Consider the following 18,449-nt stretch of genomic DNA (forward strand, 5'->3'; position numbering starts at 1 on the left):
TTAATAAATGTGTGCTGAAAAGCAAATATACGATTTGAAATATCGAAGAAATATAACGTACTAGTAAATATACTTACACTATATTATTCATATTTTTAGACATCCCAAAACCTGCATATGGTTTGTTAAATAGATTAACAGGAATTCTTACGTTCAACTGCACTATTTTTGTTGCAATGATGAAAATCCTGCTGAATCCACATCAGCGTACTACATTTTTTTACTTGTAGAAGTTAGGTTCTAACTTGTACAAAGAGTACAGATTTTCCAAAAACTGACAGAAGAGCCACGGTAACATAATTGATAAGACGTACAGTTATTAACCGAATGTTTACACTGCCCGTAAACAAATTGGCCTGCCCGGAAAATGGAGGGTATATCTTTACCTTAAGTCCGAAGTCCGAGAAAACTACAGAAGGCTGTTACACGTTTGTTTAGGTACATCTGATCCCTTCCTTCCATGCGCAATAAACCAGCCCTACCTTGGTCAGGCGTGTTTCTCAATGTAATGTGTGAGCTGTGAGAAAGTGTTTGCGTTCTCGCGTTGGGCGAAAAATGCGCCACAACTGAATCCGCTTTTCGACAGGGTTATATTGTAGCCTTTTACGGTGCAAAGGTTAGTGTTTCAATGACAGAAAGCAGTGAAGGCTGTGACATTAGTCTGACTTTAATCAAGAATGTTATCGGCAAGTATAGGGATTCTGTGGCCCCAGTATTCGATTCTCCAACAAAGGTGAATATGGCCGTGCACACAAACCATCATCAGCATGTGGGCGAAACTTTACAGACTGCCCATGCAAGAAAATCCTCCGATCCAAAGACAAATTGCGAATTGTCTAAATGTGGCTTTGGGTGCTCTGAACTGTACCGAGTACCAACGACTGAATCTTGAAAATGTGTTTACGTATAGCGGTCATCATCTTACCGAGGCCTATCGACGGGAGTGCAAGTGTAACGTTCAGAAGTTCTACGAGCGGCATCTAACAAACCAAAGGTGGCGGTACGTTACCACATTGGATAAGGCGTGAGTGTACGTTTTCCAACTGCGGCGAATGAAAAATCATTATGTACGAAGACAAAAGACGCAAAGCAGTTCACAAAGTGGGTCCGAGCACACAGAGAGGCTATCCTGAAAGGGTTTATAGTGGTTTCCGGCTACTCTCACGGGGGCAAAGAGAAGATTCGCAGGTGTAGAGGAACTGAAAAATCAACTCACAGTACTACCAGGCGAAGATCCTGAAACAAATCTATGAGCAAGAGCTACCAGAAATGTATGGAAACGAGATCAACATGGTTAATTTGAGTCGCAAAGCAGATGATTTCCACATACTAGCTGTAAAATTCAAACTGCTTAATCGGAAAGAAAATCAAATGTTAACTGGTTGTGGCACGTCCCCTGACGTAATTTGTTTTTGCCTCGACACACGGTTGACTTGAAATCCACAATAATTAAGCGTTTCTCCGCTTAACTTATTCCGAGCTGTTTGTTCGACTTCCTACTTTTATCTTTTTATTTACATATTTTTTTGCTCTAAATATGTACATATTTACATATTTTATGTATTTGACTTTACAAAGATCACACAAAATTGAAAATAATTGATCCGCGCGAAACTTCACAAATAGGCATATGTTCTCGAATATCATAATACGAACGAAACTTCTTAATTAGGGCATGACACATCAGTCGCAAAGAAAATGAAAGTGAGGTTTATGAGTTCTGCTGAGGATCCCACTCAATAAAGTGATCTTTTAATAAAACAGGAAAATATAAAAATAACGTATACGCTCGCGTAATGTTCGCACTTTTCTTTACTAAAATCGCAGTGTCAAAATGCAGTTGTGGACATTACGCGGGTCGTTCAAAAAACGCGCAATTTTCAGTCACATTTTTTTCGAAGTTAATTTAATTTTGAACTTCCTACATAATATCGGTAAATAATTAAATGAAAAGCAAATAAGGACCACTAATTGAAACAAATTTATGTCATTTAAAATCAATACGCAATTTATTTGAGGAGGGAAGGAGGGGAACGGAATGTCGTTGCAAAGCGAGCATTTCCTCGAAATCCAAGATGCACATGCGCAGAACACCTGTTTGGACTGCACTTTGTTCTTATCTCCCGTCTGCTGATCGGATTTTCGGCGCCGACGTTATGACTCACGGACACCTGCACGAGAATGTAAAGGAAAGTTTCTCTTTTAAATATAGTGTCTGGTGCCAGAAGTACGAAAATGTGCTTATTTTCTTTTTAAAAAAGAAAGAGAAAAGCACGTTTTTATTATAGATATTATTATATCTTATATACTACCGGTACTCAATTATTATTCTAGAAATTATTAAGGTTGGATACAAGAGATTGACTCAAAATCCATAAAGAATATGTGGCTGGTATATAAATTATTTTATTTAGCTTAAAATTATATTTTACACGAAATAAAATAATCCACAATTATTTTGTATAATTTATTATAAATTTTTAAATAGAGTGTCTGGTGCCAGAAGTACGAAAACTGGTACCGTATTAGAAATACCACAAGATGTAACTTAGATTTTTCAACCTGTGATTTTTAGGGTGCGGACATTTCGCGGGTAACTTTTTTTTTTTTTTTTTTTTTTTCAAAAAATATATATCTGAAGTTCGGGTGCGGACATTACGCGAGCGTATACGGTATTAAAATGGATCTTAGGGATATGTGTAACAACAATTTAAATTAGATTGCCTTCGCATAGGATATAATTCTCTGGCTTCTGGAAGAGAGCCCCCACATTTCTTAACTCACAGCGTTAATTAGCTGGCCCTCATGGAAACGGCTTTAGGGATATTCCTGATCATTGTGCGGTATGTATGTAAGTAAATTTACTTAATATTTTGACGAAAGTAGTAGTTTTATTCTTAAATTTAATAGATTTTTCACAACTAAGTAAGCTGCCAAACATAAAAGACTTTATTTGTATTTGGGAATTGCCGCTTTCCACGTATTGGTCGCAATTAAAATGTTAGGATTTCTTAAACATTTAAGTTTGAAAATAGTCTACACGATAAGCCAATTGTGCAATAACAACCTTTCTGTTGAGAACACACTAGATACTTATTAAAGAATGCGTTTATTTATAAAGAAAAAACTGAAGTTTTGTTTCCTCGCTGTTAGTTTTTGAAATAGCCAACAGTATTAATTTACTGTAAGTTAATGCTTCATTTCTTGATTTGGTCCAAAGAAATACCTCCTATATTTTGTGTAAAAATAATATTTTTACATATTTTTTCTTTAATTACTTACTTGATGTATGCTTCTGAGTGCAGTAATCGCTGAGGACGTGGAGGCACTGTGACAAACATAGGCTCCACAGGTCGAGCTGGCATTGGAGGAGCCATAGTTGTAGCTGAAATAAAGAAAACAATTAGAATCAACGCATTGAAGAAAATGCTTTAAAACAAACGAAGCAAAAGTTCCAGTGAGTTTCTTAAATAAACTTCAAACCAGTATTATTATTACTCCACTTAATTTCTAACATTTCAAAGTTATGACACGATGTTAACCAAACAACTACTTTTGCAAAGAAATTCTATTATGATCTAAGGGGAAGAAATCTATCTGAGTTCAGACTTATATAATATATACACAATGTTGCTGTAAAAGAATTTGTCATCCATCTTTCCACTGAAACGCAAGAGAATATTTTAATGTTTGACCTGTGATAACAAATTCTTCTTAAGCCAGCAATATTTCCATTTGTTTGAAGCAGCTTTCCACTGTTCCCTATTCTGACCCAGACTTTTCATTTCCATGTGTTTTTTTCTTCCCTACATCTTATATTATTTGGTCAGTATATTTCAATCGCGACCTTCCTCTAAGTATTTTTCCTTCTTCCTCACTCGCCATAGCCAGAGAAAATTCGCGTTTTTTGGTTTACTTCCACTGATACCACTAACTATTGATGAAAAACTGTTTCGTTGCTTCTTAATTGAATGTACTAAATTATATATATTAAAAAAAAAGTTTTACGCCTATCTATAAAAAAGTTCCATATCTTTATGAAAGTGTTTAATTTTCTTTTTTATCATACTTCAAGAAGTAGCCGAAATTCTACTACAATCTCTTTACAATTCTACGCACGACTGAAGAAAGATAATTCTGAAGTATAAACATTTGCGTGCATAAAAAACGTGTAATATACAATAAACAGAGGCGAATATAACAAAATTCTTCGACATATTACATTAGTCAACAAGGTTTTGGCACAGAAATTAGCCAAAAAGTAATTTATATTTATTTATATATTTATCTGATGTCACTATTCATATAGTGATGATTTAAAAAAAAAAAAAAATCTTGTTAATTTCATGTGAATTGCGTTATTCTATCCAGAGATATAAACAGTTGTTTCAATTTACAGGTTTAAATGTAAGGCGTTCAGCAAAGACAGAAACCTAACGAACGTTGACGTATTGTCGGCACGTGCACGGACATGCAGGTACGAACAAAAATATACACAAGCACACACAATGCGCACTTGCTTTCTGTGCAAGATGAGTTATTTTTACGATTTTCACCTGCCAACAATAAAATAAAATAAAATAAAATAATAAATAAATAAAAAAAAACTGGAAAGAACAGCGAAAAAATTAGTTCGCTGAATTCCATTATCACTTTCAAGACAAGACAGTATTGCGTGGTGATGCACTGAGTTAGACTGAGTTTTGTGCTGCTTTGTGATTCATGAAGTGTAGGTTGGTGTGTTTATGTATGTGATACCGTACAGGATACAAGATGCCGAGGAAGTGTGCAATCACCCTGACAATTTACAATACAATTTATGTTATGTATTTAAATTGCAACGTCGAAGTTTCATTTCACTTGTGAGGACGCCATCTGCGATTAGGCCAGTTCCATATAATGCAGAATTACCAGTACCACAACCTCCAGCTCACTGTAGATGAAGATTACGTACTTGAGGCAACTACTGAAGTATAACATGAAGAGGAAGATGATTCTGCATATGTAGGAAGCACATCTACATTCGAGCCCCATCTGATAACTCAGAGTTAACTAAATGACCTCGTTCGGGATTTAAAACTCTCCAAAATACAGGCAGAACTTCTTGCTTCTAGACTTAAAGGCTGGAATCTGCTCCATCGTGACACTAGAGTTTTTCGAAACTGTCATGCAGAATTCCAGAACTACTATTCTAAAGAAAATGAGTTAGTTTATTGTAACAATGTTTGTACTGTCATGGATACACTCGGACATGAACATGTAAGTACAAAGTGGAGATTGTTTATTGACTCTTCAGAAACTAGTTTGACAGCAATCCTTTTGCACAATGACAACGAATTTCCTTCAGTGCCTTTGGCTTATGCAACTAACATGAAGGAAACCATGAAAACATCAAAAATATCGTTGGAAAGAATTCAGTATGAGAAATACAAGCGACTACTTGCTGTGATTTAAAAGTAATTTCTTTGCTAATGGATTTTCAGCTTGGTTATACGAAATATTGTTGTTTCCTGTTCGAATGGAACAGCAGGAACAAAGCGAAACATTACATCAAGAACGAATTGCCAAAACGTGTATTAACTCCTGGACAGAAGAATGAATGTTGTTTATCCCTCACTGATGAGCCCTGATAAGATAATTCTACCTGTTCTTCATATTAAGTTGGAGCTTGTCAAGAATTTTGTTATGGCAATGGACAAAACTAATACAGGATTTTGTTATCTGAAGGAAAAATTTCCTCGGGCTTGTGATGCTAATATCAAGGAAGGGATTTTTGAAGTTCCCTAATAAGGTGTTTGAAACTTAAAGCAGCTTGATGTTCATTCAAAAGTTTAGCAGAGATTTTGTTTTAAGGAAACCATATAGCTCTAAACTACCGAAAAATTGTGAGTGATTTCCTGCAATGATTCAAAGAAATGGGTTGCAACATGTTCCTTAAAGTCCATTTCCTAGACTCCCACCTGGAGTTCTTTCCTGAAAATCTAGGTGCAGTTACTGATGAAGGTGGGAAACGTTTTTTTCAGGACATTTTCGCCATGGAGAAGAGGTATCAGAAACAGTGGAGTTCACAAAATGCTAGCAGATTACTGTTGGATGCTCAAGAGAGATGTTTGTTGAAAATTAAAACATTTTAGTTAAGGTAAGTGTTCCTTTGTTAACATTTATCATTTCTTTGGTTTAAGTACATATGTGGCAAGCTTGGTTTAGTTTAGCAATAGAAGCAACTAATTATATCTCTAGAAAGAATAACGCGATTCACATGAAATTAACAGGATTTATTGAGTAGACATAAATCTAGGTTTTGGTGCAAATCTCGTTTCTGTATCACTATATGAATAGTGACATGAGACTCGTATATAAAAACTACTTTTGGAGGAAATTTCGCCACAAAAAATCCTTCTAGAATTTCCCTCATACAAAAAACGGCGGCACTGTGTATGTATCATTGTAAAGTGTGCTTCACTGCGAATCCAATGAGGTATAAACCGTGCTTATATTGTAATTACCATGGAAATTACAAATTTCTGAAAATAATCCATTTTTCAAGGTCACGTGGGTGTCACGGGAAAAAACTAATTATATATTCGAATTCTACGTCAAAAGTTCTATTAGAATCAGGTATTTTCTCCCGTGTGCCAGAATTGTTTTTTTCGACTAATGTTATTTCCGTGACTAAGGAAGAAAAAAATATTACTCAAAAGAATTTGATTTTTTAAAAGTTGTGTATTCTGACAGAAACAATTGTAACAGTTACATTTTTTTTTTAAAAAAAAAGCCTATTCTTTATACTCGCTCATTAGTTTTTTTTTTTTTTTTTTTTTTTTTTTTTTTTTTTTTTTTAAAGCTACGTGAAACTCCTACATGTTTAATAAAATACTTTAACATGAATGTACTCAAATATGGTTTACTAGCAAGATATTTTAATAGAATTGCTTAGTACGAAAACTACTTATATACTCAACTTAAGAGTACTGAACGGTAATTGAAATGTTAGAAATTCACTTAAAGCGTTTTATTATTCAGGAGAACAAACTGTTTTAACTGACAACCTTCATCTTCGTAGATTAAAGACAAGCTGCAGAACATATCACATTATGGAGTAACATCAATACTGAAAACTATATACAGATAAAATGAAAGAAATCTTGAATCACGTGGTTAAACTTTGGCATATGAACAAGTATGCACACTTCTGAAGGATTGTGCTATCATAGAGATAGTAGTGAGTTTCTATATTTACCAATAAGTATAAACCAACTAACTTTTTAAATTTATCTTTCCCTTAGTGCTTAAGTTTTACGTTGGAAGATTTAAGTGTTTTAGTAGCAGTTGTTTCCCTCATAAGTATATACTTATTCATAAGTCAAAGTTTTAATAACGAACTTTTACCTTCAATTCAAGATATTACCATTTCATCTATCTATAGCTTTCAGTATTGATGAATTTGGGTAATTCCATAATGTGATGTGTTTTGCAGTTTTTAATTCCTCTTTCACCGACGAAGATAGAAGTTGTCCGTTGAAACAGTATCGTCAACTGAATAACAGGACGTTTTTCGAGAGTGTTTATTTATACATATAGCATTACACATTCCTGATATTATGCCTAATCTACTCTTGCTGCAACAAACAACTACCAAAAGTACTCCAAAAGTTTAATCACACTCATACTTACCTATATAGTAACTGTTTACCCCATCTAAATGTGAAAATAGATACCGTTGAAAGCAACCCCCTATTATTAAACAATTGTCTAGTGCCTTTGGACTTACACAAAGAGATTTATTTATACCCATAGTTTCTGTGTCATTTGAAATTCCATTTCCTGAAACTATACAAGGAAAATAGACGACACACATTCATGCTTCATGCAAGATAATAAGCATTTGGAGCTACAATGAACAAACATGCCACTAATTTCAGATTTATATAATTCTAGGTTCAGTACTTCATTGTAGTTACAAAAGGATGCAAAAACTAATATAAAACGGGACTATCATATTTATGAGTAATAATTTACAAGAGATCGAGTAGATCTTATACACAATGATGTATCGAGATTTTACGCTTCAAGTAGATCAAAATGTAACTCATATAGAGTCAGGTTCAAAATAATTGAAGAAACAAAGTATTAAAGTTTACGACATATGTATGAAAGTCCTTGTAAAATATAGTTTTATAACATTAAATGTTAAATTCGGCGCCTAGTGATCAGTGTAATTCTAATGTAGCATATAACTTGCTCTCAACGAAATACTAAGTTCGTGTCCATGTACTATATGTTAACAGGCTATATATTTACAGCTTTTCAAACATCTAGTGTATGAAAAGTTGTAGGCCAATGTCTCACAGATTCCGCACTGAAAATTAATCTTAAAGCTATAAACAAACAAAACATCAGTAAAAGCTAACCAATCTTTAACTCTGAAATATGTGAAAGTATCTCTAGCAAGAATTTAGCTCTCCGATATCAACAAATTATCAATATACAGGGTAGACCATTTATCTTGACGCGCCCTTGTAACTTTTAAACTAATAGATACAAAACGCTAACATTTCGTATCATGCAAATATCGAAAGGAGGAATACTTTCCAATACAACCTGATTACCAATGTTGCCAACCCAAAGAGCACTACGTCAGGATATTACATATTTTAAATCTACATCTAAAATGAAAACTTACAATACTATATTTAATTGTAGTGTTGCGAACTAAGGACACTAGAGTATTACAAATATTGATAAATAACCAAATTTGGGGAGGGGGGTTATGCAACAGTAATAACGCAAGTGGACATAGACGGGGTAATACACATCTTAAGTACTATAGTGTGGAATACTATGGTCATCATATGATGGATTTCGAACACTTAGGAAGAAAGTTACAAGGAATTGTAAATTTGACTTTTTTCAAAGAACTTGATTTCGAAAAAGTGTTTACATAAGTATCACATCCAATTCCACAGATGGTTTTCAATAGACGTAAAGATCGTACTGCCGTTTATACCAATTTGATATCTTAAACCATTTCAGATATATATAAAATGAAATGAAATCTTTAAGTTTTACGTCCCACGGTTATGCCGGTTAGGCTAAAGGAGACGGTGATGATGAGAGATGAGTGAAATGGTGGAATGAAGAAAGTGGTAGGAAACGGGAGAACCCCGAGAAGACCCACGAGCACGGTGTTTGTCCACCACAAAGTTCACTTGGCGGGAGCAGGGTTTGAACCCAGGACCCCAAGCACCAGAGGTGAACGCTCTACCACTGAGCCACCGCGCCCCCTTCAGATATATGAAAAAAGGGTTAAATTTGATATTTTGCTTAAAACGGCGCATTAGTGGGAACTTTCTAAAACAATTTTTGATTTACTTTGCTTCTTTAGCATTACAACAATAGTTTTCAGAAGGTGTAATTGCACCATATTCTGGAATTACATAATTTTAAGCAGTGTTGCAAATTTTACCATATCTCCAGAACAGTTTGAGGTATTGAATTGCTGCAAACGGCATTATGATCTTCACATCTATTGAAAGCAATATATTGTAACGAGGACAGAGATTTTATAAAAAAAATTAATGGAGATGAAAATAACTTTCAAGTTTTTTTTAGTGCTCTGCTCATGTGTAACAGAACAGAAGGAAACCTTGAAACTGTAATCTTAATCAACAGTAAATATGTTTTCTTTTCGAAAATGATCTATAATGAAGAGATTGAAAATTAATGAGTAAAAATTTGTAATAAAATGAGGAACCTGGAATCGGGGGCATGATTGATCTTGGTGACCACAAATGAAAATCATAACTTGGTTATTTGGGGTAACATTGTTAATCTGGTGAGAAAAAGGCTACGAGGTGACAGCAAGCACAGCTTGGAGGGTGGGATGTAACCAGGAATTAGTAAGATCGTTAGTAACAGACTGCATCTTAGTAAGGTTTTCACCTAATTTCGGCATACGAAATCATCCAACAAAACAACAAAAATTTATGAAGAAAATAAATTTGTCAAAATAAATGCACTGAAAAATCCATCAGCCTTCACCAAGGAACAGAGATTTTTTTTTTCAAAAAACTCGTATAAAAATATGTAAAATGTAGCTAAGAAGAATCTGAACTTTCGCATGTCGTCTGGGAAACATGATTAATAAAAATGAAAGTTTAGTGATTTAGTTTGGTAGCTGTTGTATTAAATAATGTTAAACTTAAATGGAAATAGTATTCCAACTTGTCAGAACTAAAACATCTAAGCATAAGAGGTAGGTTCTATTCTTTCCTTTGTGGAAGTTAACTAAAAGAACCGTTCATCATCTGAATGGTTAATAAACTGCAATTTATTAATATAAAAGAAAAATACAACTTTACAAACGGAGAATAAATTACACTATGAATAGCTTCCTCACAGCTGTTACTGAATTATGTGTCATAGACCAATATTCGCAAGGAGACCAAAACAAAAATTTCAGACTATGCTTTTCACTAAATTTTACATGCATTTAAATATATATATATATATATATATATATATATATATATATATATATATATATATATATGAAACTCTCAACCCAACACCCAGGTTCTTTCTGACGTGCATGGCTAAATACTATATCAGTGAATTCGGCTGTTCCCTCCATCTACCTCTCTTGGTGGTCCACATACCTCCCCGATTCCAGGTTCCTCATTTTATACAAATTTTTACTCATTAATTTTTAATCAGATGCTAAACTGTGAGTTTTTAGTAATTAAAACGTCCCATTAGCTTACAGATCACCTCTATTTTCTTTCTTCAGGATATAATCGTAGGACATAAAACTCAAAAATATCACTATTTTTTCTTCAGGATAGATCATTTTCGAAAAGAAAACATATTAACTGTTCATTAAGATTACAGTTTCAAGGTTTTCTTCTTTTTCATTACACTTGAGCACTGAAAAAACTTGTAACTTATTTGCATATCTATTAATTTTTTTTTCATAAAATCTGTTCTCATTATATTCTCCCACTGAAACTGTACATAACCTGAATAACACCTTTCAGTGTGTGTCTGTTTTATTATTATTTTTTTTTATAAAATCTCTGTTATTATTACAATATGCAATTGGATGAGGGACTCATCTGAGTACTTTTTCAAAATAAATGCTTTTGAAAAAAGTAAAATTTTCAATCCCTTGTGTTTTTGTTCCTATTTGTTCAAAATCCGTTACATGATTACTATAGCATTAGACTCTAAAGTACCCCATTATTACTGCTATAGAGGAGACCAAAATTGGATGTTTGTGATGCTGTAGCGTCCTTAGTTTGCATCACTAAAAAACGGAAGTGATATTGTAAGTTTTCGTTTAACATGTATATTTCAAACATGTAATAACCTGATAACCTGGCGTAATAACATTTAACAGGTGTGAACAATGTTAACCTGATGGTATCACAGAATATGTGAAATACTCCCCCCCCCCCCCCCGCTGATGTTTGCAGAGTACAAAATTTCAGTTTTTCCTGCGTATTACTTTCAAAGTTCAAAGGCGAATCACGATAAATGGTCCACCCTGCGTATTAAGCCTGTAATTGAGGAACAATTCAGTATTATGCTAAACTCTAATGATAACTTAGAAGGAAGAAATTTATCCATATACAAGATTAAATATATTCTATCGTTCACACATCATAAATATAGTAGATTTATGGATTTCATTTTAAAATGTTTATTACGGATCATTATTACATTAATGACTTGCGTCTCACCATATGGAGTAAAATCTCTTTATTATACGTACTTTTACTGTATTTATTTACAGTGATTACTAGTACTCGGATTTCTATGATCTAAAAGCTTTGAAAATACAAAGACGTCTTTGGAGCTGCAGGAGTGGAAGCAAGTGTTCACAGTAAGTTTTTTTGTGACAAATCCATTATGGCTCAATGTGTGCACGTGCGATCATCCTGGACACATTCCAACTAAAGTCAGTTCCTACCAAACAGTAGCCAGCATTCCGGGGGTAACATCTGCAATGGCTATTGTGATGCGATGTTTCAAATCATTAACATTATCAGGTAGGGGGGTATACACCTTATCTTTCACAAAACCCAACAGAAAGAAGTCAAGTGGCATGTAATCTGGAGACCATGACGGCCAGTCAATTGGTCCACCACGACCTATCCACTTATTTGGGAAACGATGATCAAGAAACTCCCTTATGTCTATCAGGTAGTGTGGCGGGGCGCCATCTAGTTGCTACCATAAGCGGCCATCGTGGTCATCTTCATATAACTGTTGAACAAGGGAGTTCTGGAGCATATCAAGATAGGCGATGCCGGTGATAGTGCTCAGAAAATATATAGACACCTTTGCTCTAGAAACACTTCACGAACCAACGCTGTCACGAACCAACGCTGTCACGAACCAACTCCACGTGTGCATGTGGATTTTCCGTGCCCCAAATACGATAACTGTGTGTGTTGACTCGTCCGGAATGGTAAAAAGTTGATTCGTCACTGAATACCACATTGTTCAAGAATGACTCATCACCACTAATGCGATCCAACATGGTTAACACAGAATTCATGTCGGGTATGTTTATCCGCTGCATTCAGTGCTTGAACCAAGGACAGTGTATGGTTTCATGGACAAACGTCTACGCAGTACACGCCAAACAGTGGACTGAGGGATATCAGTTTTTGTGATGCACGTCGTGTAGCTTTTCGAGGACTGGGGACAAAACTCTCTCTAACTGTTTCCACCACATCGTCAATTCGGGTGAGCGCCCTGGAGCCTTTGTGTGTCGCACAGAACAATCTGTTTTAACAAATGTCTGGTACCATTTGTATACTGTTGGTCTGCTGGGTGGTTTCTTGCCGTATTGTGTGCGAAACTTACGCTGTACACTCGTTGCTGACTTCGTTTCTTTAAACCAAAACACACACTTAGCTCTTTCCGGACCAGTGACACTCTCCATTTTCAACGACTGTCCGGTGGCGCCGCGTGTGGTCAACTCCGCAACTGCTCGCTACGTGAGTCAAACTTAAAGTGTTTTGCAGTATAATGACATATAAACCAAGTCTGTATGTGGTTCCAATAAAGAATTATACCGTGTGTTTATAAATTAGTTACAAAAAAGTAATCACTGATTGTGAAGAAATTATGTAACAGTAATGTTTTATATCTATGAATACAGTAGTAGTATGCTCCGACGTATATCTCGCCGAGTCAGCGAAAATTTTGTGACGTGATAGATCAAAAGGTCAATGCCCCTGGCCCGGGGTCAATAGCCTAAAAGTACCAGATTTCACAATATTAAATCCCCACGTTAAGCGGGTTTGCATATCCAGGCTCCTAACTATGAAAACATTTACGCTCACTCCAACCTCAATCATTTCACGAATTCAACCTGTTTTACGTATGTTATTAGGACATAATATCGATTGTGATTTATTCTAAAACCACTTTTATACATTGCAAGAGCTGTAACGTCCAAATATTTACTGAGAACTCATAGTCGTATCGGAATAAACAAAAGCGAGTATGGAACAGTAAACTGCTTTCACAAAAGGCAAAAGAAGATGTGCAAAGGCATACAAAACGGTCGAGTAGTTTGGGTCGATACACTATCAATCACATGTTTGTGTGTTCAAACCCGGTAGCAAGTTGTTTCTTTTTTAAGTGTCTTCCTATTTTCATCCAGAGGCTGAAAATATTTCTTTGAGTAACTCATTGAAAACTTCTTTTGTTTAAAATTCGATTAGAACGGAACATTATATGAATTGTGAATCTTATATCCATAGCTTAAAAAAAAATTAAAAAAAATACTCTCTACTCCATTATCCTCTGATTTGTAACGAAAAACTATTTATAAACAGTGGTGACTTCAGAAAATTATCCTCGGGGAGAATTTCAATATTCGGGTGGAAGGCAAACATTGGTAGTCCACATTGAGCACGATCGAATATATGGTCCTGAAGGCGGAAATTTCTTAGCTCGAAAGGGGTCTCAAATTCTCCCTCACATCACGTCCTGAAAGCATCATTGCTTAAAAGCTTTTCGTAACAAATATAGTATTACATTTGTTTCTCGTTCTACATTTAGAATTGGTAAAATCATAACTTATAGAGGATTATAATAAAAGCATAAAAATTACAATACCAATCATGTATAAATTATCCTGTAAGTTACTAACTTTGGGTCAGATTAAAACTCAAATATTTGTTTTCGGATTGCACTTAGAAGTAAGTCCTCTCTATATAATCCTGATTGGAAAGCCATGTTTAACACTAATTAATTAATCAATATTTATACAAATATATTTTTTATTTTACTATTTTTACTATTCAATATTATATACACTACATTTCCAAAATCAAAATCTCGAAAATGTATGCTCTACGAGTGCAGATTCGCAAATAAATGATTATTTATCATATATATTGGTCTCTATTTGAAATTGTATTTAATCGAATCCGACAGGAACACAGACAGAAATATCGAGAACAGGTGAAAAAAAAGAGAGAAAAAAAGCATTGTAACCGGCGGGTTTCGAATTTAGTTCGAATGGTGCTTTATAAGCCGAACGCCTTAGACGACTCGGCTATGGTAACAACTAGTGATTGTAGTAAAGGCTTCGAGTAGTAGTTCTTATTACAGAATAACATTTTCTATTGCCTAAAATTTAAATTTAATTTACTTTGATATAATACAGGGTGCGGCACGTAAAACCGGCCCGTAATGTGAACACATAAAATGAAATGTAATGTATTGAATATGATTAACTACAACACACAAATGAAATGTAATGTATTGAATATGACTACTCACCTTCACAGCAGCCTTCACAGCAGGTGCTGAAAGTGTCCTCCGCCACTTCAACACACATGTGAGCACGATTGAGGAGATTCATATATACCCTTGTCAGTTCTTGTGTTGTAATGCTATTGGTGACATCCTGGATCCTGGTCTTGAGTTCTTCAATTGTGTGTATTTGTTTCGTATACTCTTCCCTTTAACAGTCCCCATAAGTAAAAGTCACACGTGGACAAGTCTGGTGACCGAGGAGGCCACAAGCCTTTGCTGGTTGTCCTCTCTGGTGTAAACATCTCATGCACAAGGGACAATGATGCAGCTGATGTGTGGCATGTTGCACCGTCCTGCTGAAAGTAACATAACTGACGCTCCTCTTCGGTCAAGTGTGTATAAAACTCCTCCAGGATTCCCATATACACGTCACTGTTCACTGTCGTCTCAAAGAATATGGGCCCAATAACGCGTGTGGCGGAAATGGCACACCAAACACCAATCTTTTCATCATGCAAGGATACCTGGTGGATTGCGTGTGGATTTTCTGTCGACCAATACCGGTTGTTTTCGGAATTTACGTACCCAGACAGGTGGAACCACGTCTCGTCACTCATGATGAGCATTAGTGGATCCAAGAAACCACGGCACAAGGGTATCGAATACGGCATTATCACACACTGACACTCACCCGGCTTAACACAACGAGGCCTTTTTCTCAACTGGTTTCGACAAGTTTCACTGGCTGCGGCTGCACGTGACTGCTGCAGGTCACGTAAGTCGACCCGACCTCAACACGCCATCTCTTGGTAGGAAGGTAGATTATTTAAGTGTTGCCAAAAACACAATATACCAGAATATTACGACGGGCCGGTTTTACGTGCCGCACCCTGTATATCTATTAATTTGTTTCATGAACACGTTTTCGTTACTTTGATGAATGATGTATGTTGTTGATATAGATTCTATTACAGGTTCTTTTGTAATATTATAGAAAGTATCAGGGTTATTTATGATCTTTCATGGAAATTGACTGGCGCATGCGCAGTACACAGACAGTTCAATTGGAAGGCGAGGAAGGAAACGCTAACACACTGTTACAATGTTTCCCTCGCAAGTAATAGTTCCCAACCGAGGGACGGCGGGACGCACTTCCTCCTCCTGGGGTGGCCTGAAGGGTTTACGAAGTCCCTTCGTTGTGTTATATTTCTTGAATGATTATGCACAATATCCAGTCACTGTGGTGGGATTCGAACTACTCTTGAATGGTGCCTCCGAATCTCTAGCCGAATGCCTTAGTCCACTCGGCTAATGTGACAAGTTGAAAATATAGTAAGCGTGTTTCATGTTCAATCTTTTGTTATGAAATTTATGAAATTTATTTTGTATTCTCTGAAGTTTAAGTCTATTTTGGCCTGATGTAATAGTCTGTTGAAATTGTTTTATGTTTACGGTATTCTTTACTTTGACGAATGATGATGTTAATATAGGTTCTATTACGTATTCGTTCATAAATATTACAGCAATTGTCAGGATTATTTATGATCTTTCATGAAAATTGGCTGGTGCATGCGCAGTAGAAACAGAAAGATACACTTTACCGACATTTGTAATACACGCCAGAATGCAAATTTCTAACAGGTTCTGAAAATGCCTCGCTCTAAAGGTTGTGGAGAACTGTCTGTTGCTCTGAGAGGAGAAATCATAGGCCGAGCAAAAATGGGACAAACTGTGCCTCAGATTGCTAGAGATCTGGGATGTGACAAGAAAACGGTCAAAAATGGGTTCAGCGACATGAAGAAGGTGGTGAATGGTTCAGGTCTCGGTCAAGAAGTTGAAGGCCAAAAGTGACAACTGCAGCTCAAGATCAAGCTTTAGTTACAGAAGTAATCAACAGACCTCTACGCCACACGTCAATCCTCTTGGACAAAGCCAGAGAATATAATTGTTCTCACGAAACAATAAGAAGATTATTGGGGGCTGGTCTACACTGTTCAAGACCCGCTAGGAAGACTCTCCTGACTGAAACTCACAACGCTAGACGACTGGAATGGGCACAGAATAACATAAACCAACCTCAGTCATATTGGGATTTAGTCATCTGGACCGACGAGAAGGTTTTCAAGTCTAACCAACAAGGCAGAGTTATATTGTATAGGCCGCGCGGAACCAGGTATGCTGAACAAAATATTATCAGAACTTCTTGTTCAGGACGAATATCAGTACACTTTTGGGGATACATGACGGCTGCTGGTTCTGGAGATTTGGTTGCGGTGCCTGAGAGAATGAACAGCAGTGTTTACATTAATATCCTCGAAAATACGTTGTTACCGTCCTTAGAAAGAAACTTCCCCGAACAGGAAGAATATATATTTATGCATGACACCAGTGCTGTTCACACTTCCCGGCAAACACGAGAGTGGCTAAGTGAACATCCAGAGTAAAGTTATATTGAGTGGCCCCTTCTATCCCCAGATTTGAACCCAATTGAACATCTGTGGGCCTACATGGTGCAAGAATGGGAAGAGAGGTGTGAAAACAGAGACCAAACGTTTCTTCAAAATCATGTTATGGAACTGTGGCAACATTTTCGTGACACACCATCGTATTGCTCGAGACTTGTATCTAGTATCCCCTCCAGACTTCAAGAAGTTATTGACTCTGGAGGTGATTACACGAAGTACTAGTGTGTTATTTTTTGTGTAAACATTTATTAAGGTTTCATTTATTTATTATATTTTTTCAAGAGCAATACTTTCGTTCTTCATTCCTTTGCTTGTTTACTTATTAGTTCGCTAAAACGTTAAGGAAGAGTAGTATATCTTCAAAAAGTATTTATGAATTTACTTTGAACGTTTCTAAGAATACATTTACTTTTTTTTTCCTACTCTATATCATGCCCAATATTACTTTCATTTCAGTTAATTAATAACTTTATTTACATTTCGGATAAAAGTATTATTGTATTTTTAACGATTTTTTCCTTTTGATTGTGTAATTTCTAGTTTCATTGAATTATCTCAATTCGAATGAATAAATCAAATTTTGTTTATTGTCCCTTTCTTAGCTAAGTTCGAATTCGAGAACAATGTGCTGTAATTTACGTTCTTTATTCTTCACATTGTGCAGTAATGACAATATTAATTATTTTTCATGAGTCCAGTTGATTAGTGAGAACTTGGACAAATATTAACCTGGTGATTCTTTACGCAATGACAAGCGTAAAATACATTTTAGCTTTTCTTTATACTTTAGAGCGATGAAACATTTTAACAGAGTGTTAGCGTTTCCTTCCTCGCCTTCCAATTGAACTGTCTGTGTACTGCGCATGCGCCAGTCAATTTCCATGAAAGATCATAAATAACCCTGATACTTTCTATAATATTTACAAAAGAACGTGTAATAGTATCTATATCAACAACATACATCATTCATCAAAGTAACGAAAACGTGTTCATGAAACAAATTAATAGATATATTATATCAAAGTAAATTAGTTTAAATTTTAGGCAATAGAAAATGTTATTCTGTAATAAGAGCTACCACTCGAAGCCTTTGCAACAATTACTAGTTGTTACCATAGCCGAGTGGTCTAAGGCGTTCGGCTTATAAAGCACCATTCGAACTAAATTCGAGTCCCCGCCGGGTACATTTTTTCTCTCTCTTTT

General features: G+C 35.6%; 1 protein-coding gene across 5 annotated transcripts in view; it reads right to left on the bottom strand.

Moving 5' to 3' along the window:
- Positions 1-18,449, bottom strand: part of polybromo (protein) — a 251,788-nt gene that overhangs the window by 2,842 nt on the left and 230,497 nt on the right. For all 5 annotated transcript variants that reach the window (XM_081733781.1, XM_081733778.1, XM_081733782.1 and 2 more), the window contains one exon: positions 3,283-3,385. In XM_081733781.1, coding sequence (XP_081589907.1) covers positions 3,283-3,385 — 103 coding nt within the window. The remainder of the gene's footprint in view (positions 1-3,282; positions 3,386-18,449) is intronic.

This window comes from Thermobia domestica, chromosome 12 (genome assembly GCF_964235325.1).
Source record: "Thermobia domestica chromosome 12, izTheDome1.hap1.1, whole genome shotgun sequence".
Taxonomy (NCBI): Eukaryota; Metazoa; Arthropoda; class Insecta; order Zygentoma; family Lepismatidae; genus Thermobia; species Thermobia domestica.